Consider the following 23,610-nt stretch of genomic DNA (forward strand, 5'->3'; position numbering starts at 1 on the left):
CTGACAGGCACACAGCCGGTGAACTGGAAAGCTGTGGCAAAGTGCTTTGTTTGCAATCCGAAGGCTGCTGTAGTAGTTCTGCTAGGTTCACATTAAAGGCGTCATCAATAAGAAGCGTTAGATGAGATAAAGGGGTGCAGAATTCATTCATATGACCCACTTATCATCGATTTCAAGTTGATGTAGGTGTTTTTTCTGCCCCGGTAAACAAGAATCTTATTGTGATTCAGAATGGCCCTCCTCTGCATTCAAAAACATCTCCATCTCTAGCATCCACTGACCTGTAATTTCATTAGTCTTCCTAAACTTTATGCTGCATCACCAAGAAGGAGACATTTTCTGCTCCAGTGTTTCACTTTTAATATAGGACTCAAAGTAAGTATGCAGTGACAATGTAGTAGACATGAGAGCTCCAGAAAAAAAAGATTCTTTCTGTCCATTATGTTGACAATAAGGCAAACAGAGAATTAACAGAGTAGTCATTATTTCAAGGTGAAGTTGAACCCAAATAGCATAGTTAATATTACATTTAAGAACGGTACGTCTTCTACCTTTGTAAAAAAAAAATATATAGCATGATTTCTCTTTGTCAAAGAGGCTGAAGATTTCTCATATCATGTTTTTCTGTTAGTACATTTTTTTCTGAAATTTAGGCCCACTTATATACAGACATCATCCATCACATTAAATCTACACAGTTTGACAAAATTAACAATTTACTGTAAGAAACCAGTAAACGTGCCACATATTGCATCCCTTGCCTGATCGGTGTTATTGCGTCACTGCAACACAAAATGTCCAGTCTGCACCAGACAGTGGTGGTGCCACGTTATGTTTTATATCTTCTAAGCACTGTATTGTGTCAGCAGTGAGGTCTGACAAGGCAGGGGCACCATATGTTCACCAAGACTATCAAATGCACATCAGCCTGACGCCAAATAGCAAAAGAGATGACACACTTAGCTCTTCTTACTGTATATCATCAGGGTTGTACGGGAAATGTTTTTTTTTTATGTAGGCTACAACTCCGAAATTCTGTCTGTATAGATGTAATATTTTATGATTTAAATAGACTGAACACAATTTTCTGAAGTCTTGCATTCCGTATCCTTCTCATTTCATCTAAGTAAGAGGATTCACAATATTAATATACACAGCGGGGAATCTCTTTTTCCCTAGCTAAGCTGTGCACAGAAATAATTGAACCTAATGCTAATATTCACAGTGCTAGCTTCTCATGGCAGGACAGGCAGACTTTACCTGCCGCAGCTGCATTATGAATCTGTACAATCTAAGGTGGGCCTTGCTTGCAATCAGCTTTGCTTTTGAAGTTTTATTTTCTGTGATGGAGCTTTGACTGTTGAAGAAAGGTGAAATGAGGGAGGTTTAGTGTCTTTGAAAGATGTCATCTCAGTTGTGATATGTTGTTGGATTGATTTAAGTGTTCTCCCCCCCCCCCCCCCCCCCCCCCTTATGTCCAATTACTATTGTTTTATTCTAATCTCATGTGGCACCATTTGCAGTTCTTTTGTGCAGTCACCACTTATACTGTTATTAATACTTCTCCCATATTCAACCTCCCCACACACACACACACACTTTCTCTCATCCTCTCCTTCCCCCTGCACTCAGTCAGTAATGGCATCAGTGTTTGATGAAATCTCCTAACGGAAGACGTCCCAGACTGGTTGAGCCTCTGCCTTCCAGATGAGGTCACGGGTTCTCCATTTTGATGGGATTACATGCAGCTCTGCCCACTTAGAGATTGGACCTGCTCTTTCTGATGCTAATAGGACAAACCAGCCATCAAGCCACTGTGCTTGCGCATGTCTTTGAAAGGGCAGGACACCGGCAAGTCAAACCTGACTGAGATGGGAAACATTAATGATTCCAATAGGGCCAGGGACAAAAACTGTGAAACTGGTTCAAGGTATAGTGCATACTGAAAATAAACAAGAAAGTCAGAAAACGCTACTTCAGGAGATGCAATTATGATGCATTTGTTATATCTAACTTAATTTTATTGCACTAACAATAATTGCAGAGTAAAAGAAAAGAAGTTTTTTGCATCATTCCTTTGGGGCCAATGTCTGGACCACCAGACTGCACTTAGCCAAAAAAAAGCATTATTGATTTTCCTTCAAGTTCTCATGAAAAATATTAAGTATATGTCTCCTCCAGCAGTTGTGGGTCAAGAAACCTGAAATTCTAGGATGAGAATTGATTTTTACTTCTTATTCTAACAAGATTCTTGCCCACACTGATCTGTTTTGGTGACTGTTGGAATGATCAAGGTACTGTAGATCAGCACCAACACTGATATCAGTCCTGTTGACAAAGAGCGTTGCTTGTAAGAAATCCTTACAGTGCTGATAAATGCTTCTTTATGTTTTAAGTTCTTCTGACTAAAGCTGTAATTATGTAAGTTTCTTCTTTCAAAATGCTCATTAGTAGCTTAATTACTGTGCCACTTTTGGCTAATGATTCATGATACGCTACGTAAAAGTCAGAGATGGTCTCTGGAAATTAATAAACATTTTTAACTTTTCCCAAATTGCTTGTCCTTAGTCGGATACATGGCCAAACTCTGTAACTCTAATCTCTTCATTTGTCTTTATGCATGAGGAAATTTGGGGCCAAGTTATACTTGACCTAGTGTTTTTTTTTTTTTTTTTTTTAGTATTTTAAAGAGGTTGAAGGAAAGCAGGGACGCTATCCATCATGCAGACAGGGGCTATCGCTAGAGCAAGGCCTATTTTCAGACAACCTCACATGATTCACGGCAACAGTACACACACTACATTAACTCTCTTTATTTTAATTGCAGGAAACAGCTGGGATAGTCTATTGTTTCTTTATGTTTCCTTATGTTGATACATTTCCTACTCACCACATTGGGTTGTTACCAGAAGATATATATATGTTTTATAAATAAATATTACAAGTATATCTGAGGAAAGCACAGTCCGTCCAGACCATTCTTGTTACAATGGTGAAGAGTTAAATCTTGGGTTTGTTGCCACAGACTGAAGTAATGATGGTGTGATTTGAACAGACTGGAGGTTTCATGAATCAATGAAGTAATGAAGATGTATTAGAAAGAAAAGGATTTGGTAAAGATTTACTGTCTATAGTTAAGGTTTGGATGAAGTTGAAAAAAGGCTAGTTAGCTGAATAGTCTAAAGATGAATGGATCGTTTTAAATAGAAGAATGGACACTTTCTGGTACAAGTGGAAACAATTAATGCCAACGGGGGGATCTGGAAAGAGACACACAGGTAGAGAAGATGCAGGAGAAGTGAAATGGGAAAGAGAGAGGGAGAGCAGAAAATGGGTGAAACAGAGATAGGTTTGTTTGGGAGTGTTGGTGGCTACCCAGTTTGATTGTGATTGCTCCCGTTGCTCGGGCTGTCTGCACTGTCGGGGTCTCGTCAGCTGTGGTCAGGTGAGGTTAGTCGCCTGCGTGCTCTGGTGTCCTCTGAGCTTCATCACCGCTGACAGTGGACCTCACCATACACTCCATTGATTCTCTGACAGGCAGGCTTCACCAGGACGTGTCCCCTTTCACCTGTGTGTGTGTGTGTTTGTAAATTTCCATATGCAGAGACTTCAAAATGAAAAATGTGTGTGATATCAACATGACCTGATCCTGAAACGATATATGGCATCAGTTCAGTGACACCACTGAACTTTGACATACTCCTGGCAGTATGTTGGTCTACTGAGGAATTCAAAAATCTTTTTCTTTGGATTCGCAGTCTGTAGACAAATGTTATATGCTTTTGAATATAAGCTTCAATGTTTCACTCTTAAGAAGAGCTGATTTAAGAAAATTCTCTGCTAATCCAGGATTCATGCAGGGTAGCAATTGTCTGCAGTGACAAATAGAAGATAATCATGCCACTAAATCATAAATTAACCTCTTGCAATATGGACCTCAGTAATAATCTGGTGAACAATTGCTTTTGGACAAAGGAAACCAACAGAAAACTAGAAAGCTGTCGTCATGAATCATCCTCAGGACAAAAATCTGAGGCATCACCGGTGTCAATGGAGGTATTAAAAAATTATCGGCCCATGTGTAAAAGAGAGTGTGCTCTTAAACACAGAAGTCATCCAATGAGCCAAAAAGGATTAGTAGAGTCACCTTGAATCAGCAGTGTCATTTTGCCCAGTAAAATTGCATTATGGGAGCTGGAACTGGCCCTGTGATTTGTGTCCTCCTGACAAGGCTTCAGTGTTCATTAGAGGCTGTGGTGGGCAGCTCCTAGACACACGGGAACTGCACACACTGGACAGCTCTGGCCACATACACACACACACACACACACACACACTCACACACACACACTGGACAGCTCTGACCACCCCCACCCTAAGTATTCACTCCTTTTATCCAGAAATGTTTTAATTCTATATCCACATAACGCAAACTAGCGTTTTCCCATACACTGATTGAATTTCATGATCATTTTGTATCTGTTTAATAATGCTTGTATCTCTGTGCTATGACAAATTATGCAATGAACAGGCCAGAGCGAGCCTGCGGAGGCAATGTGATGATGAACTGTGGATCACAGTTTGAGCACTCACATGAAATCATGTTACATCATTCACACTGTTAGACTGGGGTCTCCCTCCCATCAGCACTGGCCTGCCAAGATGGGAAAGGGCTTCCCCATCCATGCTGTGTGTGTGTGTGTGGTCGCATATGTGCATGGCATGTTTGGTTGTATGAGGGTGTCTCAAAGACATGTGTGTGTGTGTGTTTCTACTTTGCGCCTGTACCTGAGTGTGCATTTATCTACGTATCCATTCATGACCATTCTCCTTTCTTTGTACAGATTAAATATGACAGTGCTGTTACGGTTGGATCGTCACTCCCATTATAATAAACCAGCTCTTTATTGGGGGCAAATTGATTTTGGGCAGAGTCTTGTTTATTAGCTTCTGTTCCTCAGAGCTGATCATGAATCAGCAGATTCAGCGTCTCTCTTTAAAATGCTCCTCTCTTCAAAACTAAGGCAAACTCATGAAATATAGAAGATGGAGAGCACCTCTGGAAATTGAATGTTCATTTTGAATAAAAACTGAGAGCTATACAGCCAAAGCCATTTTTCGCACATCACTCCAAATGATTAAAAGTCCTGGGAGAAATGGTGAGTGAATGATTAAAGAGGGTATGTGCTGTCAGTGTAGTGTCACCTGTTAGTCTGGGATGGTTACGGATATAGCGGGGGGAACATGAGTTATGGGTACTATCTGATGAACATCTCCCTCTCTCTTGCTTTCTTTCTCTTTTCTCTCTGATCTCTCCCCTGTCCTTCCTTGCTCGTTCTCTCTCTTTTTTTTTTATATCTGTCTGTCTCTTACCCTTCCCCCATCTCTCTCAGCCTGGCCGATGATTGCCACAGCCATTGTGGGTTATCTCCTGTGGTGACTGCAGACTCAAGAGTTTTCTTCCCTACTGCATCTTGAGACCCACTGATCTCACCATTCCTGCAAATCCCCTGCCAGTGCATATTCACCCCTCTTGCCCTTCTTCCCTCTTTCTTCTACTTCTAAGTATCCTCTAAACCCCTGTGAAGACCCACTGGTGGAGCCAGAATGGAGGACACTTACAATAACAGGACTTCCCTGGTTAAAGGGGCCAAGGACGTGGTCAAGGAGGCTAAGCGGCATGCAGCAAAGAAAGTCAACAAGGTGGTGGACCGTGCCACAGATGAGTATTCATCCCAGCGCAACTATACCCGATTCCAGGATGAGGTGGATGAAGATGAGGATTTCTACAGGAACCCCCCTAGGCAGGACGGAGAGGGCTACAACGACAACGAAGAGGGCTCCAGTGATGCCACGGAAGGCCACGATGATGAGGACGAGATCTACGAGGGAGAGTACCAGGGGATCCCCTCTGCGGGAGATAGGAAGCATAAGGAGGGCCAGGTGGCACTGGGGCAACCGATGTCAGACGCAACAAGGGACCGTAAGGAGCTGGAGCAGGAGAGACAGGCTGATGAGGAGGAGCTGGCCCAACAATATGAGCTGATCATCCAAGAGTGTGGCCATGGGAGGTTCCAGTGGCAGCTGTTCCTGGTGCTCGGGCTGGCACTCATGTCAGATGGGGTGGAGGTGTTCGTGGTGGGCTTTGTGCTTCCCAGCGCAGAGACAGACATGTGTGTGCCCAACTCCAGCTCAGGGTGGCTAGGTAAGGAAACCTGTGTGTATGTGAATGTTGGTGAGTGTGCATTTATATTCATATTTAATTGTGCTAACAGGAGCTGATGCAAATAATTTATCAATGGATGTAATCTGAGCTGCATCTTTTATCCAGTCATGATTATAGATCTTTCATTCTGTTATATGTTGAATTGTGGCAATGACCTGTAACCAAAGTCTCCATACTTGCAATGTTATTGTGCAACTTTAACATGTAAAAGGTATGAATATGAACTGAACACGACCACAAACATTAAGTAACAAGCCAATGGTCCTCAGGCTATTAAAAGTGCCACATACTGTAATTATTAGTGCCTTGTCATTCCAACGGAAACAACCTGATCAGAGGACATTTTCTAATCAGAAAATCAACAAAGCAGGAAAAGCAGCATCCCAAGTTGTGACACTTTGGGTGTTGCGTGGCCTAATGGTTAAGATGCATAACACGTGACTGCAACATACCCTGTTGATGTTAACCTTTGTTACGTGTCATCCCCCACCTTCTCTCCCCATAATTCCTATCTATATATACACTGTAAGATGTCCAATAAAGTCCCCCCAAAATTACAAACAAGCAAACAAACAAACAACAAAAACCCAACCAATGTGTCACAGCAGAAGAGCTACCTTGTTAAGTTCACTTAACCTCCACTCTAAATTTACAGTAAGTAGTACAAGGTGCATACTGCATTTTATGTACTGAATATTTACGTTAAATACTCAGTACATATTTTAACTGTATATTAAATCATTTAGACACAGCTACCTCCAATTCAAGTGTACATTTTATTGTTATTTTTCATGTTCCACTATCAAAATCATAGTTTGGATTAATATATAGTGTACAACCAGACCAAAGGGAATGGTAACACTGCCTTCTGTAGAATGTTGTTTCTCTTAAAAGATAGGATTAGTGCTATGTGTTTGAAATGTGCATGTCACACTTGATCCTATAGTTGTGTTTCACATGGATGAGGTGTTTCGGTCCACTGGTCTCCGTGTCAGGATTAAGAGGGTAGCTAGTATTCCCTGTGTGCTCTGTGTGTTGAGCAGGAGTCCCAGAAGTCCCATTGGCTGCAGGTGTATAATCCATCACCACAGAGCTGTGTACAGGGGCTGACTCACTGTGTCAGTACCAGAGTGGCGAGGACATTAAATCAGGCGCACAGCCCTTAGATACTAACTGCCACAGTTAGACATGACAATACATCAACTGCACCGCAACATCTGATGCAAAATTGATACAGCAGGGCCTCTTTGAGAATGGAGGTTGGTGTTGGAAAGTATGAAATATTTGGATTACATTACATTACATGTAAAACAAGAAATTCAAACTCTGTGTCAAATTTAAAATATGTCATTATCATACTTTTACTTATCATACTTTTGATTATTCATCTAAGATTGTTCATTTGACCACATTTTAGAAATACTACATACATAGATTTCTCTGCTTCGAAATTATAAAATTATACAGTTCCTATTATTGTGATGAAAAAGTTTATTAATATATGTCTATGTGGGGTTTTCACTTGTACTGCCGTGTAAAATCCCCACAAGAAGTTGTGTGTAGTACACCTTCATCTTTCTGTCTCTTTCCAAGTATCCATGTAAACTCTTTTCTCCCTCTCTAGCCAAGCAAGGTCCTGCAGGCATTCATGCTCTACGCTCTGCTTCTCCTTGTTCGTGACTCCATCCCTCACCCCCTGTCCCTCCCTCTCACCCTCTATTCTTTATGTGCCTCTCTTTTCTTCTCCCATCCTCCCCCATTCTCCTCTCCTTTCTCCTACTGATTGCCCCGGGGGTCCTCCCTGTTGAGGTGAACATGATTGGTGTGTATGAGTTTGTGTGTGTATGTGTGTGCATGTCTGAGCAGAGCCTACATGATTACTATGACCTTGTTGGTATCCATTTGGAGTTTTTCAGAGTAATTACACTTAATTACAGTCAACAAAATGAAGTGAGTTGGTGTTTTACAGGTGCCATGGCAATATTTTATTGCCTTGAAGTGCAGAAATAAACAGCAGCCAGTTTAGTCTGTGGGTTGATTAGGGTGGACTTTATTTTGTATTAGTTGTCTTAGTTTATTCAACCAAGCAAAACAACAAGCTCTTATTTTACAATGACAGACTCACAATACGATATTCTCTTCATGGCAATAAATATGATGTGGCGTGTTTCTTAACCAGGAGGCTACTGGGTTGCACCAGGAACTTAAATGTCATGTACTGTACACGAGAAACCCATTTTAAAAAAATTGGGGTATGGGATTATAGAGACCCCCCCCCCCCCCCAGATTTCTTCTATAAAGCCATGTACAAGTGTAACCAGGTTTCCAATTGGCTTTTTATATGTTACCATGTACATTAATAACTGATGATGAATGATTTACAGTCTGTATAAACAGGACTGAATCACTGATAGAGGAAACCTGGACTTGACTGATCCTCCTGAAGTTCAGTTGCTGCTGGTTATGAGTTACAGTCCACATAAACAGCACTGAATCATTGACAGAGGAAACCTGGACTTGACTTATCCTCCTGAAGTTCAGCTGCTGCTGGTTACCAGCTACTACCAGCTGTTTAACATTGTGTCCTAAATGAATGCGATGCAAATGAGCATCAGTGACGAAATCAGTTTGATTGCTTTGTTTTTGACTGGAGTGTCCTAACTGGCTGCAAGCAACACAGCACTGCACAATGTGATGTGTGAGCTTAACTTTTGTCAGATGCCCTGTTTCCATTAACTTCCTGTTCTTCGCGTTGAAAGCACATCATGGAAGAGGAACAGCTGATTAGTTAGCTTTGAGTTCTTCTGTGTTCCAGTGATCAGTGCAAAACTGGTCAGAGACTAATCTTTTCAAGATCTGCAGTTTTGTCTCACAACATCACAGTACACCACGTCTTGGCAATCCCTGGAAAAAGGAATAATGGCAGGATGCACCATCTCCCAACTAGCCTTTACCATGGCAATGGAACTAATCATCAAAGGATTCAAATGGGTGGTAAGAAGAGAACGCCTGCAGTCTGGACAATGACTACCCCCCATCTGCGCCTATATATAGATGACATAACCATTCTAACCACAACCATTGCATGTACAAAGTAACTCGACAGACGAAGTTTAAGCCCAGCAAAGTCCAGGACCATCTCCATAATCAAAGGAAATCTCAAAGATCTCAATCTCAAAGAAGAGATTCCACAGACGCCCATACCAACGGTATCAGAGATGCCAGTCAAGAGCTTAGAGCGGTGGTACAATGCAAGCCTAAAGGACTCAGACCAGAGTAAGCAACTGAAGGAAGAATCCATCAAAGGCCTTGCTAACATAGACAAGACCCTACTTCCAGGGAAGTTGAAAGTTTGATGCCTGCAGTTTGGATTGCTCCCCTGTCTGACATGGCTTCTGACGATCTATGAGGCTCACATCACCAAAGCCGAGAAACTGGAGAACAGTCAGTACATACATCAAGAAATGGCTCTGACTCCCACAATGCCTCAGCAATATCGGCTTGTATGTGAATGGGGCTCTTGAACTAACCTAACACTAGCCTCACTGAGAATACAAATGCTCAAAGGTAAGGCTGGACATGACCCTGACAGAAAATCAGGACACCACAATACAGGCTGCAGCTCCCAGAGTGGCAGCAGGCAGAAAGTGGAACCCATTCGAGGTGGTACAGCAGGCAAAATACGCTCTCAGGCATTGAGATATTGTGGGCCAAGTGCAGCATGAAAGAGGTGACTTTAGGCTTGGCACAAGTAGACCCACATGGCACAGAGCAACACCTGCCCAGAAGAGAGGACTTGTGGTAAAAGAGATATGGCAGCAGGAGGAGGCACAACGATGTGCAAAGGCAGTCTCACAGGCAAAACAGGGCCAATGGACAAGATGGGAAAACCTTGAGTACCGGAAGCTTGCCTGGAAGGATCTTTGGGAAATAGAGGGAGGCAGACTTAGCTTCATCATCAGAACCATCTACGATGTTCTTCCCAGTCCCAAGAACCTAACCCAGTGGCTTGGGGAAGACCCATCATGTTGCCTTTGCCAAATACCTAGCAACCCTATTGCACATACTCATCGGCTACAAGACCAGCCTCACTCAAGGACACTACACCTGGAGGCACAACCCGGTCCTTCGGAAACCGGCACTAGTGCTGGAAAAAAGAAGGACTAACAACAATGCCCTCTTTCCACCAATCCCTGGCTTCTCAAACACCATGGCCTTTGTACCAACAGGAAAGGTACCAAAGACGTGAACTGCAAGAAAAGAATCAAGCCTACTGGATACAGCCCGGGATTGGAAGATGAAGGTTGATCTAGATCAGACGCTGACCTTCCCACTGGAGATCATTACAACCGGTCTCAGGCTGGATCTGATCCTGTGGACAGCCTCAAAAAGGGCCCTGTTCATCATAGAACTGATGGTGCCATGGGAGGATGCAGTTGGTACAAACACAAAAAGCTGAAGTACAATAAATACATAAACAGGACTGAATCATTGACAGAAGAAACCTGGACTTGACTGATCCTCCTGAAGTTCTGTTGCTGTCGGGGCCCATCAATGAAACACCAAGGAAGGAGAGTGTCCACCTGATTACCCTAGTACAGTGTTTATCCTTACCCCTACTCGAGGAATGACTGCGGATTATATAGGGGATTGTAAAACCAAGTCCTATGAGCTCAACTGTAACAGCAGAGCAGCAGGATGAAAGGAGAGCTCATCACACTTATTGCATTTTTCTTAAAAATAGTTCCATCCAAAGTCCAACTGAAATCTGAAATTTTGACTATTTATAAAATTCAGACACACACATACACACATATGAGAATTTTAATTCATACCATAAAAACATTTTCATTATGTAGTTTCAAAATTATCCATTTGGTGTTTGGTTAGTTCCACCTGAGCTGGACTCCCATCATTGTTGCATTGTGCAGCTCCATTAACCACATAACAGGCAGAGACAGAGGCAAGCTGCACAGACTGAGCTGAGCGTAATGGGATAATGCAGTATGAAAAATGCAAAGGCCTGAATAGGATGGATGACTAAAATGCTGATTAGATTACAGAATTCAATTTGGTCCTACCAGTATCCCGATCTCACAGGAATCTTCAATGCTACATGAGAATGAAAGATGGAAAGTTGGGGTGGGGGGTGGGGTGAAATACTGTAAATACTTTGAATAAGAGTGTATGATATGAGAAGGAAGCAGGAAGGAAAACAATCATTGTGAGATGCAATATTTGTGATGAACAGGGGAGAGGAGAGGAGGAGGGACAGCTTTGAAGCACAGAGATTGCCAAGTTAAAGAGGAGTAATGGGGAGAGGGGTGTGGGTGGATAGGAGTAGAGAGATTGCAGATTGGTAGTATTCAGTACACCAACAATGTGAGGGAGAGGCTTAGCTATCATCTCAGACACAACAGACAATAGGAGTACATGCCCTATCATTACTTATTTGTTCTCTTAGGCTATCTTTTCCCCGCTGAGACTCCCCTTATTTCTTCTTCTGACTCTCTCTCTTCTGAACTCTTCGTGTTCATTTAACAGCCACCTCTCCCTCTCCACTTTCAAGACTTCCCCCTCCTTTCTTGTTTCTGCACTGCTCTATTGTCTTCTTCTTTTCATCCTTACTTTCTCATATTTTGATCTCTTGTACCTTTTGCTTTCTTCGGCTTCTTTGTTTCCCAGCTTCACTTGTTCTCTTCTTCCAGGCTCTCCTTCTCTCCTTCTTCCTCTTTGTCTCTTTCCTTCTCCCCTTTTTCTCCCCGTCTGTATGAGCCAGCTGGCAGGTTGTGTGGGGCTTTGTGGTCCAGGGGCAGCTGAGCATGGCTAAACTGCAGTAAGATCGCAGCGTCACTGCGGAGATTACACTACTTGAGTAGTGCAGCTCCACATTGTGTAGGAATGTGTGTGTGTGTGTGTGTGTGTGGGAGAGGAAAGGGGGTGGGGGGTAAGTGTATGACGGGACTGAATGTGTGTATGCGCGCATATGGACCAAACCTGCTGCCACCAGCAATATCAGCCATGAGTAAACCATGTCTAACTGCTTGCTCTTATCAGGGGTTCATGGCATCACGATATTTCACACAAATTATCCACAGTCTTTAATGTAATGAAGGTTGGATCATTACTGATGCTGAGTGAGTCATTTTAAACCTTCCACTTTAAGTCCTACAATAGGTTACTTTCATATAGATTTCATTGAAATCCTGCCCCCACTGATATGACTTAAATGTGACAAAAAGCTCCAATCTCTTTTTCTGCGGAGGTGGCAGAAGACGGGGGCATGAATCCGATCAAACTGACACGATGTAGTACAAACGTGATTACACGCTGCTCAGTGTAAAGGAGCTGATGACAGTGCGAGCAAGGGGGAAACTAAGGCAAATAAATGAGAAGGGAGCAGAGGGGAGAAGAGAGGAACAGGAGTAAAAAGGAACAGAAATGGGGAAAGGAAATGAGAAGTGAGCCAAGAAATTGGAAAGCAATAGGAGAGGATGCAAGCTGAGAGAAAGAGAAATAGTGGAGAGGTAGGGGAGAGGGGCACAGTGCAAAAGGGGAGGATAGCTGAGAGAAAGGGAGACAAGATAAAATAAGATCAAAGTAGCAATGAAGAGACTGAGAAAAGGAATAGAAGAGGAAAAAATTCAAACTGAGAGAGATACCATAGTATAACCATAGTGTGCACCAGGCACAATGTTTTATGATAGTATCATCATTATGAATAAAACAGGACGGGTGTTTTGAGCGACACTGAAACATTTTGCACCGCTAAGAGCAAAGAGCATCAAAGCATGAAATCAGAGAAGAGGTCGTGATGCAGCTCGGCGCTCCCACGGCTCTCAGGGGGCTCCTCGGGATGTGACAGGGCAGAAAACACTGCACAAGGGTCTTCACCTTCCTCCCCTCTTCCCTCTCATTCTCTCGCCCTATCTAGCAATTATTGAACTCTCCTCCCTCATTACCTTTTTCTCGCTTTTGTCACCCCCTTCGCTGCATTTTGCTCTTTCTTCTGCTGCTCACATATTTCATTTGCTTGCATTTGTGCTTGCTCCTGTATAAATTTTCATTTTTTAATCTCCTCTCCTTTATCTAGGTCCCCAGTGGCTAGTTTGGCAACATCAAAATAAATCAAATGCATTTGTCATATTTTATTACTAATGGATGAATTAGATTTACTCTTTGGTTTTGTGTATGTGTGTTTGTGTGATTGTGAGAGTGTTTTGCTCCACATCTCAGCCTAAAACACCCCCCTCCTTGGAATTTGTCTTGTGTTTAGAGTGCGCCTGTGATGTTGCTGAATATTAACCATTCCTGGAGATGTGTTTTGACATCTCAACACAGCGTCATGGGGCAAAACCTTTTGCTTCTGCCTGAGAGCTCTCCTGACACACTGTCATTTTCTGATGGTGCTCAGAGTCTATATGGGTCATCAAGTCCAAATTCAGCTGCATCTTCAACGAGACGCGTGTAAGAGCTGGCTGCCCATTCAAGGAGTCTTGCTTCCAACGTGTCTAATCAGTGCATCTGAAAGTGTGCATGTCTCTCGTATAAGAAACCAAGCTTTTACAATTCATTTTTTCAGCAGAGACCATTTTCAGTCTGGAAATGAGGCTGAACTAAGCTGAAGTCTATTGATTTCATCCCTCTTCATAGTCTGAAGGCACAGGGGAGGACCTACATTTATAGCCCTGCTAAATCAATGGCAGGGCAGCAGTGGGTAGTGGTACACAGGGTTAATTAAAATACTGGTTGAAGCTCTTGTTCAGCTTTATCATTTCAAATATGTTCTGTATTGATTGACTGAGCATCAGTCTAATGTAATGTTGAAATATTTCTTTAAATGTATATTCATAAAGTTTACACCATGTGCAGCATGAGAAATGAATGATATATTAACTTGAAGTGGATTACTAAACAGAATTGGCTTATGAGGAAAAACACTATTACATGACTTCCACTTGATAAAGCCCCAAGAAATGTTATTCTTTTATTTATAAGAAACAGATCAGTCAGTGGATAACCTTTAAAACATCATATGATGTGAGTTGACAGGGGTAGACATAATTGACTGATAATAGATTGACTGTTACCTTTGAAAACACAGCAAATGAATCCCACATAAGCTTTAAAATGTAGTACTGGGAAATATAAGTTCATGTGCCAAAAATAGGCTTCCTAACTGCTCACGGTGCCTCTATTTCTGTGTCATTAGTATGACTGAGTCCTGTGAATTGCTTTTAAAAAGAACATTGTGCTGCAGTGTATTCACTGGAAATACGCGTGTATCACTCTGACATCACGCTGAAAGAGGAGTGTGATTTATAAACACATTACAAAGAAATTATTCATGAAGCAAAGAACACAACTTTTCTTTTTACCTGACAGGTTAATGACACAAACTAGCTTTTAGTCTTTTAGCGATGAGACAGACCCCATTTTGTTACAGGAAGCCTTTGCTACTTTTGAATTACAGTATATTACGTACACTACAGTACATTTCTCTCCCTCTTTGCTGGTGCCGGCACTGCTGACATCATGCTCCGAGATGCCGCACAAGCCGGACAGAACATCAATAAATTCATTACGTAATTAACTGTCCTGAGAGGGATGTACTCATTAGTCAACAGTTTTTATTGCCCTTTTCTTTTTACGGGCATTGAAGTAGCAGGAATGGAAGGTTCCCTCTTTGTCTGTTTTGTGCCAGGCAAGGTTAAAAAAAAAATCTACAAAAAACAAAGTTGATTGTTTGGAAAGTTGCTGCAAATAAAAATGAAAAGGCCTCTGGATATTTGGATGGATGACATTTAAATAGGAGGCCAGTGGGTGTTTGCCTGTGCAGTCTCCCTGTGCACCGTATCTACCCTCTTCCTAATGAAGCAAATGTGAACTGTGCATAGACTGAAGACTTCCGTTAAATTTAGAATTGAATTTATGGCACCTTCAGGGGAGCATCTAGATGGCTGCCAAATGTGACAGATAGCCGGGTTTTGACCCCCTGAAGCAAACAGATATCTACTCACAGCAGAGGAGGAGTGACCTGACTGCAGACATCACAGAAAGGAAATGCATCTTGCTATTAAGTTGTTATTGCAATGGGATGAACAAAGTGTCCCGACGGCAGGCTCCATATATGCTCGATGTGATTGCAGTTATTCTATTCTCTTCTTTTTGTGTTGAATTATAAATACAAAGACCCTCTTATGTTTATATGTCTGCATGTGTCTGGATATGGAGGAAGACAAAACATTGTTCTAATATTATCTGTTATTATGTGTTCAATAAACTATTCAGTTTGTAGTAGGCTCAGACAGAAACCTCAAAAAATACATTTATGAATGGAGAAAAATCCAATTGGATTGCAGCAGATACTATATGTCCATGAAGGTTGCTAACCACACAATACCACATACAATGTAGACCAAAGCAGCAATAATAGGCCTCTCTCTCCAGAGCAGAATCATGATGATCAGTGAAAGAAATCAATGCTGTTTTGTTGGAGCATTGATCCCATTTGTGATGAGAGAGATTAAAAGAGAGCAGAGGGCCTTTTTGTAAAGTCACCCTGCATTACTGTTCACATTTGTCTCCTCATTGATCAGAACCTGTTTTCAGTCTTTTACGCTCTGTATCTACTCATCAACGCTAGAGTGTGTTACGGGGACCGAGGGTTTTCCTCATTGGGTTTTAGGTTCATTGTAATCAATCGGCGCTCTGATTTTTGGGCTCCTGTTAGAATAGTGGGAAAGCTATACAGTAGATCTCATTTGTGAAACTCTTTTTCTCATATAGGGATTTGAATTACAGGTGATGATGAAAAAGTTCTCTCATCTGTAACTGTAACATCTGGGAATGTGTGTATGTGTGTGTGTGTGTGTGTGTGTGTGTGTGTGTGTGTTTATGGTGAGGCAGGCCAAAAAAATATTTATTCAACTTTGAAACATTTTGAGTGATATCAGCACTTGCGTGTGATGACACTCTATTTTAAACTTTTTAAAACAGCATGATCATCTTTAAATTTTGCATTCCATATGGAGTCAGTCGTTCAACATAACTTCCAATTCACTGACATCCATTCAGCAGTAATGGAAGCGCAAGTTTATTGCTGCTCCATATTTTAATTTGGCACTTACCCGTTTGCCAGCGGAGGCACATTTAGAGGACACCAGTCCTGAAACACTTCTTGGCTGAGTGTCAGTGTTTGGTGGCTTTGACTACTTAAGTTGAGACATTTTCACAATGTCTCATTCAAGTTCACATTCACATCAATGAGTACGTATTAATTTTTGTCTCTTTCCTCCTGAAATCTTGCCACCGTGTCTTTGAGCAAGGCATAATTGTTCTTTGGCTGAAATGCTTTATTTAAAATAGCAGCTTCCATTCTGGGAATCTCTCTGATGTGCATGTCTGTAACTTTATCAAAATGTTAAAGCACCTATAATTAATATTTTTATATTAACATTGGATCACATGATCACTTTGTGTGAAAGGGGCCAATTGATCCAGTCTCCTGCAGTCCCTCTCAGCTCGACCAAGTTTTATAGTCCCTTTCAGTTCATTGTTTGGTTTTCAAGCCCAAAACTTTACCGTTTTGGTTCACTCTAGATGCTCTCATAGCATTATTTTCAGCCACAGCGGGCTGCTGTTTTCAGTGAAAAAAACTAGCTGCACAGCACCAAATGGCAGATGGACAAAATAAGTGACTAGCCAGTGAACACAGTGGAACATTTAGCAGCTACAGAATCATAAATTTTCCCCTGGAGTTAGTGGAGACCAAAAGTAGAGCTTTTCAGCTGGCATCAAGAGGCCAAAAAAAAAACAAAACAGTGTTTGCAGGTTTAAATAGTGTTCCTAAAGAGTGCGTATATATTTTTTGAAGATATTGTAGCAAAACATATGTGAAAAGCCTCTTTGGGTTGACTCATTTATTACCTTACATACAAAATCTGATGAACAAAATGACCAAAATGTTGGCATAATCCTTGGTACAAAAATTACAATCTCATACAAACATATGCACATACAAGAATTTAAAGATTTGAGATAATGCACTATATATTGAAGAAAATGAAAATCAGACCTCTCTGTCCTCTTCACTTTCCAGGCAGTGTTGTTTACTTGGGGATGATGGTTGGAGCGTTCTTTTGGGGAGGGATGTCTGACAAAGTGGGCCGCAGACAGTGCCTCCTCATTTGCATGTCTACAAACGGCTTCTTCGCCTTCCTGTCATCTTTTGTCCAGGGATACGGCCTGTTCCTTGTTTGCCGTCTCGTCGCGGGCTTCGGGTAAGTCTGATTAAGTGAAGGTCATTCTGGGGATGACGAGGATGGCAAGCCTTCAGTTTGAATGATTTGTGAAAGTCAAGCCAAATCTAAAGGCAGGCACGCCTTTATCCTCCATTAGCTTGGCATACTTTCCTTGGCAACAGGATGGTCACACTATCTGAGCATATACAATAGTTATCCAAAATGAAATCAATGAGAGTAAAGAATTAATCACTGTGAGGCAAGCTTCCACTGAGTAGTTGTTGAAAAAAGCTGAGAGCAATTTCCTTTAATGATTACTTAAAGCCTGCTTCTATCTCCCTGCACAACAGAAAGTTTGCAGTGTTTGATTCTTTTACTATAGAGAGTCACTTTATATCTGTCTGTCAATTTTCCTCTCCAGCGAAATAAACGTATCTTCCCTGCCGCTGCAATGCAATAAAAACTATTAACAGCCAGTGATGTTCTCACTTCATTAACAAACAACACTCCGATATACGTTGCAGTTGTTGTATTGCATTCTTAAAGCAGATATTAACAAAAATGTATCAGAGTGTTTAAAAGTGAAAACATTAACAGAGGCAGAGAGCATGTGTCATCTACTCACAAAGAAGATAAAGTGGTGTGGACGGTGATTTATTTTGTCCTCTTTGGCAGTGTAACTGTTCTTTTAAGAGCTAATTCAGTAATTGCATCTGCATCACTCTCCCTAGAGACCTTCAGAGTAATTGAAAAGGCTGTCCAAACTGCCAATGCGACCTGTGCCTTTGAATCATGAGTAGTTTCCACTAAGGGATTTTTTGTGTCGTGTTTGGGGAAAAATTAGGTGTGCTTATTTTTTGCTTATTTTTTGCTTATTGGGACCACTTTGTACTAACAAAGCCATTAATTTATTTATAAAAAAAAAAATTCTAAAAAACCCTTTACAGATTAAATGGACTGCATAAAATCTATTAGCTTTTAACATTTAATCGCTACACAGTTTCTGTGACAATATCAAGCTTGTCTTCTCATAGCTGAAGGAACACAAACATATCACAGATGGCAAAGCATGTAAACCATAAATGAACCATATGTGAAAGTTGTAAAACATTAATGTTACTGTTTTGGTTTTGGCTCTACCTGCCTCTAACTAACTTTCCTGTTCTCTCTGGTTCTTGCAGGATAGGAGGCGCTGTGCCTATCGTTTTCTCTTTCTTTGCAGAGGTTTTATCCAGAGAGAAAAGAGGCGAACACCTCAGTTGGCTGTGTATGTTCTGGATGATTGGTGAGATCTATGCATCTGCCATGGCATGGGCCATCATACCGCACTATGGTGAGTTTATCAGTTAGAAAAAATAATGTACACCCATCTGGGTTAGGCTAGGTGTTAGGCAGGGGCATCATGATTTATAATGTAGACATGCACAACGAGAGAAACAACAGCAGACATGTAGATTGATGCAGAATCTTTCAAATGGATGTTATCTTTAGTGAAACCCTCAAAAGGATGAAGTTTATACTGACGAGAAGCTGGCAATGTGACTTTATGCTAAACTCCTGACTAAGAGGTTACAAAACTGTACGACTTCCCCGTGTCTGTGTGTTAAGTTTTCCCTGCCATGAGAATCAATCACCTAATAGCTCTGAGTGGCTGCAGGCAGGGAGAGGCAGAGGTTAAGAGATTAACGTACGCATGGATACCATTGAGCAGACACGCTGAAACGGTGAGGGTAGGCCTGTGGGAGAGAAAAGGCTGTGATTTATAACAATACTGCATTAGATATCAGCTTCACTCATCATAAAAAGAAAAAAAAATAAGGGAATGAGCTCTCCTTTTCTCCTCTTCTCCCACTCGCATCTCTCACACTTCTTCCCTGCTTTTTTTAAAACCTGCTGTCCCTTCCTTTTACTGCCTCCCCTCTCCTCCTGTTTTGTACTCTCCCCATCTCTCTGTCTAACTCCGTCCTTCCTTTTATTACCTCTCCTCTCTCTCCATTCTCTGTCTCCGCAGTGTTCTTCTTGATCAAGCATAATTAGGTTTTTCTCCTTGCTCTAATAGGACAAAGCTACAGCTAGAGGTGATTTATGGCCAGTCCATGCTTTAGCCAACCTGTGACGTCAGTGAGATACAGTGTGTGTGTGTGTGTGTGTGTGTGTGTGTATTTCTGGAAGTGACATGGATGATACTGGGCTGCAGCCAAATACAGGTCTTCATCAAGGGAAATTGAAGGCAATAACATCTGACACTTTACGAGGTCATTCAAGTTAACACACACACACACATGAAAATATACGCGGGGCGACGCCAAATTTCAATTATGGAGTTTCTGACGAAGCCAGTTTTCTTACACACAGAGGGGTGCACACACACACACACACACACACACATGCACAAACGCACACACTGCTCATATCAATGTGCAGAAGCACACTGGTGAAGACTTGCAGAACCCTCTGAAACCAGAACAAGTCTTCATGAAGAGACTCTGCTGTCAGATCTGCTGATATCGTATTGAAGGGTAGTAGTGGCCTTTCTTTGCTCGCTACCACGCCGCCTCTCTTTCTCTGAGAGGGGATTACGTGTCTCGCATACATACTCCGGCAACCCGATGGTTTTATGTTTTCCCTAAAGTGCTGCAGTGCCTGTAACCAACAGCACTGTGATGTGTGGGCAAAAAAGTGGCCAAATGCCTCATGCGGAGATACTTTTATGTCTTCGAATGAAGACACCAGTGACAGGTTATGATACAAGTGCCTCAACACTGGTGTTTAATACACCATTAGAGCTCTCATTTATCTTCTACACTCCCTGACTCCTAATGTCTCCCAAAACCCCCCTGCCAGACTCACAGCTGGAGCCCTGAAGGAGGTCTGCTCGGCACAGATCCTCATCACACTGACAGAAGAGTTTGAAGAGTTTACTTGCTGCCAAGCGAGCCCACCACCGGAGTAACCTCGTTATACACTGCTCAGATCTACAGATTAAAGATTAAATACCCTCAGCGGACTCTACTGCGATATCTATCTATCTATCTATCTATCTATCTATCTATCTATCTATCTATCTATCTATCTATCTATCTATCTATCTATCTGACTGGGGCTGGGAGTTGTGTAGCACTGCTGACTCAGTCATCCATAGACTTAGTCAATTATGTACATAATCCCTGTAATGAGATTTCCGATGGCATGAGTGAAACACTAACCCTGAGGGGCAGGAAGCCACGCTACATTTCTGTAGAAAAGGCAATCACTGCTGAACAACTCCTTTCTTTTCTCTCTCTGTTACTCTGTCTCTTTTTCTCTTTATTCCTTTCTCTCTCTCTCTGAGTCACTTCACATACATACACACACTCAAACACACACGGAAAGGTAGGGAAATAAATAAAGGGACTCTACACCCAGGCAAGACAATGTCTACGAAAGTCATTACTCCTATACTGCCCAACAAAAGACACTGAAATGTGTGCTATCACTCAGAAAAAAAAACTTTTACCCTTGACAACCTGCTTGTACTGTATGTACAGTATATGAAAAGATCACATCTATTATGTTTGTCTTGTATAATGTTGTATTATATTACACACAAATTCACCAACAGCAAATATAAAAAGGAATTAAATCCAGTTTTACTTTTTTTGCTTTTTTCCTTCTGATGTTGTCGCTTGACGTTTACCTTTGTAATGTTCTTTGACTGCTTCCTACTGAGACATGCTCGTCTCTTGTAGGAGGCATCCGTCACTTATCCTCCCACCCCCTATTTGAAAATTGTTGTTTTTAGCAGTTGATATGCATTGCTATCAAAGCCAGATTTTAATATGCTGTGAGATTAATTCAGCAGCCTTTTTCTGGCATAACCATTAGCGTTAATGCCCCCCCCCCCCCCTCCACACACACACACAGACACACACCCTGACTCCCCTCCTACGCCTGTTGATGGATAATGGCGCTGTTCCCTTTGGAGCAGCATCTCCATGAGGCACGATCTGTCGAGAGACGTGGGAGGTCACGACTGACACGGCAACCCCTTTCTGTGCTTCCAAAAAAAAAATCTAAAAAACGAAGACAATGACAGCGCAAATAGAAATCTACATGTGCATTTGTGATTGCATTCTGTCTTATCCTTGCTTTATTATGTATATACTTTGGTATATATAAACTCTTGCAAATGAAAAAATGATGCACCAAATAATCCCATATATGAGGAGAAGAATATTCCTCCATAAATTTACTCTAAATTATAGCATTACATAAAGTCATATTTTGCCACTCTGTTTAGCTCTATTAGGAAACATCTTTAGTCAGTTTATTCACAAATTTTGTTCGTCAGATGTTGTACAAGAAAAACATGATTGTTGTTTATGTGTTGTTTCAACTAAAGGTATCAAATCTTTCATTATTTCAGTCTTTAAGATGCAATACTCTGCTTTCAAAATGCAAAATGGTTTTGTAGAAATGCATGACGATACAGTGAGTGTCTTATTTCAAAAGGGAAACAAAAATTGAATAATGTATGAATGTGTGTGTATGTGTGGGCGGAAGTATGGCATTATGGCATTATGTTAGTAGTGTCGGTGTCATCTGCGTATGGTAATTCGTGTTATTAATTTCTGTGCTTATTTTCTCTGTCAATGCAAGTTTTTACGTGTTGGTGCGGATGTGTGTGTGTGCTTCTCCCCCCTTTTGTGAGCATGTGTAAATGTCTGTGCATGTGTGTGTGTGTGTGTGTGTGTGTGTGTAGCGCATGTTACAATGATTAATGAGTCTGGGAGAGTGCCTGTGGGCTGAGATCAGGTGCAACAAGATTTAACTTAGCAGAAAACACTCAATTCCTTTCCTACACATTCAATTAACCCGTCCCTTCTCTCAGCTCCCTCTGCAGAGCCATTCATCTCCGAGCTTACACATCACTCTGCTCTGGCTGTGGAGAGCTCTCATTTAAATACCATCTTTCATTTAAAGCCCTTTTGTGTTCACAGTATGAGGTTCATACATAACATTTAGACTCAGCCTCTCAGATCAAACACCCCAGTCAGCCTCTGATAAGGATATACATTAGTATCTACAGTACATCTAATATTATTTAGTCGCTGATCCCTCAAAGGATCGTTTCAAGACTATCTGAGTAATCATATTTGCTTTTATTATGCCCCTGTGAATTTAAGATTGGGTAAATAGCCACCTGCTGGTTTCAAATAGTGTGCTGAACATTAGTGTGTAATTCATAAATTAGACACTGTGAATTGTTGTCTGGTCTGAGACACGAGCATTTATGACCAGAAATATTCCCTGTAGTCATTTGTCACTCACTTTATTTTCAGGATCAGGATCTTTGAATGGATACCAACATACTGTTCATCTTTATCAGCAAAACAAAGTGAATACATTAGACATCTGTTCAAACACACCCAATCATCTTTGAAATTATGACAATATGCCAAACACAAATAATCTGTATCAACAACAACGAAAGCTGCACTAACAAATATTTTATATCAATAATGGATCAAATGATGTTGTATGATGATGTGTAATGTGAAAGATATCACTCGTAATGATGAATCTACATGCCTGACTCTCCATTTACCTTGGTGTTTTAGCCTCTTTTCAGCAAATTGTTTTAATTTAGCTCCCAAACTCCACTGTCATCAGTCTGCAGTAGGAAGCTGTTTTCCACAATAAAGCACTAATAAACCCACTGTGTGCTACATGCCCAGCACCAAACTGCAGACAGACAAAGTTAGCAACTAGCTGGTGAATATATTGGAGCATTCAGGAGCTAAACAGCCATCTATTCTTCTCAGGAGTTGGTGGAGACCGGAAACAGAGCTAAAAAGGGAGGCAATATTGGACTTACATTCATCTGGTGGACAGAAACACAGCTCCACATGAATGCTAATGTTGCTCTGTGTCTGCTGGTTCTATAAATAGACTATTTTTGTCAACTGTTGATGTTGATGTAGTGGAATATGGTGAACAGCTCAGTTGTTGGATCATCTTGATAGCATTGTTGCATTAATATTGTTATCATCAGGTTGCATTTGAGGATTTCAATTGCTAATGATCTGAATTATATGATGTTTGATCTATTTATTTCAACAGATACTTTACAGCTTTAGAAAGGTGCACACCGCTTGTAAG

At 41.4% G+C, this 23,610-nt stretch overlaps 1 protein-coding gene across 1 annotated transcript in view; it reads left to right on the forward strand.

Moving 5' to 3' along the window:
- sv2ca (synaptic vesicle glycoprotein 2Ca) overlaps positions 1-23,610 on the forward strand; it is a 29,621-nt gene that overhangs the window by 914 nt on the left and 5,097 nt on the right. Inside the window, exons 2-4 of the mRNA XM_042420709.1 lie at positions 5,394-6,205; positions 17,328-17,508; positions 18,651-18,802. Of these exons, the coding sequence (XP_042276643.1) occupies positions 5,608-6,205; positions 17,328-17,508; positions 18,651-18,802 (931 nt within the window). The 5' untranslated portion in view covers positions 5,394-5,607. The remainder of the gene's footprint in view (positions 1-5,393; positions 6,206-17,327; positions 17,509-18,650; positions 18,803-23,610) is intronic.

Source organism: Thunnus maccoyii, chromosome 9, assembly GCF_910596095.1.
Source record: "Thunnus maccoyii chromosome 9, fThuMac1.1, whole genome shotgun sequence".
In the NCBI taxonomy this organism is placed as follows: Eukaryota; Metazoa; Chordata; class Actinopteri; order Scombriformes; family Scombridae; genus Thunnus; species Thunnus maccoyii.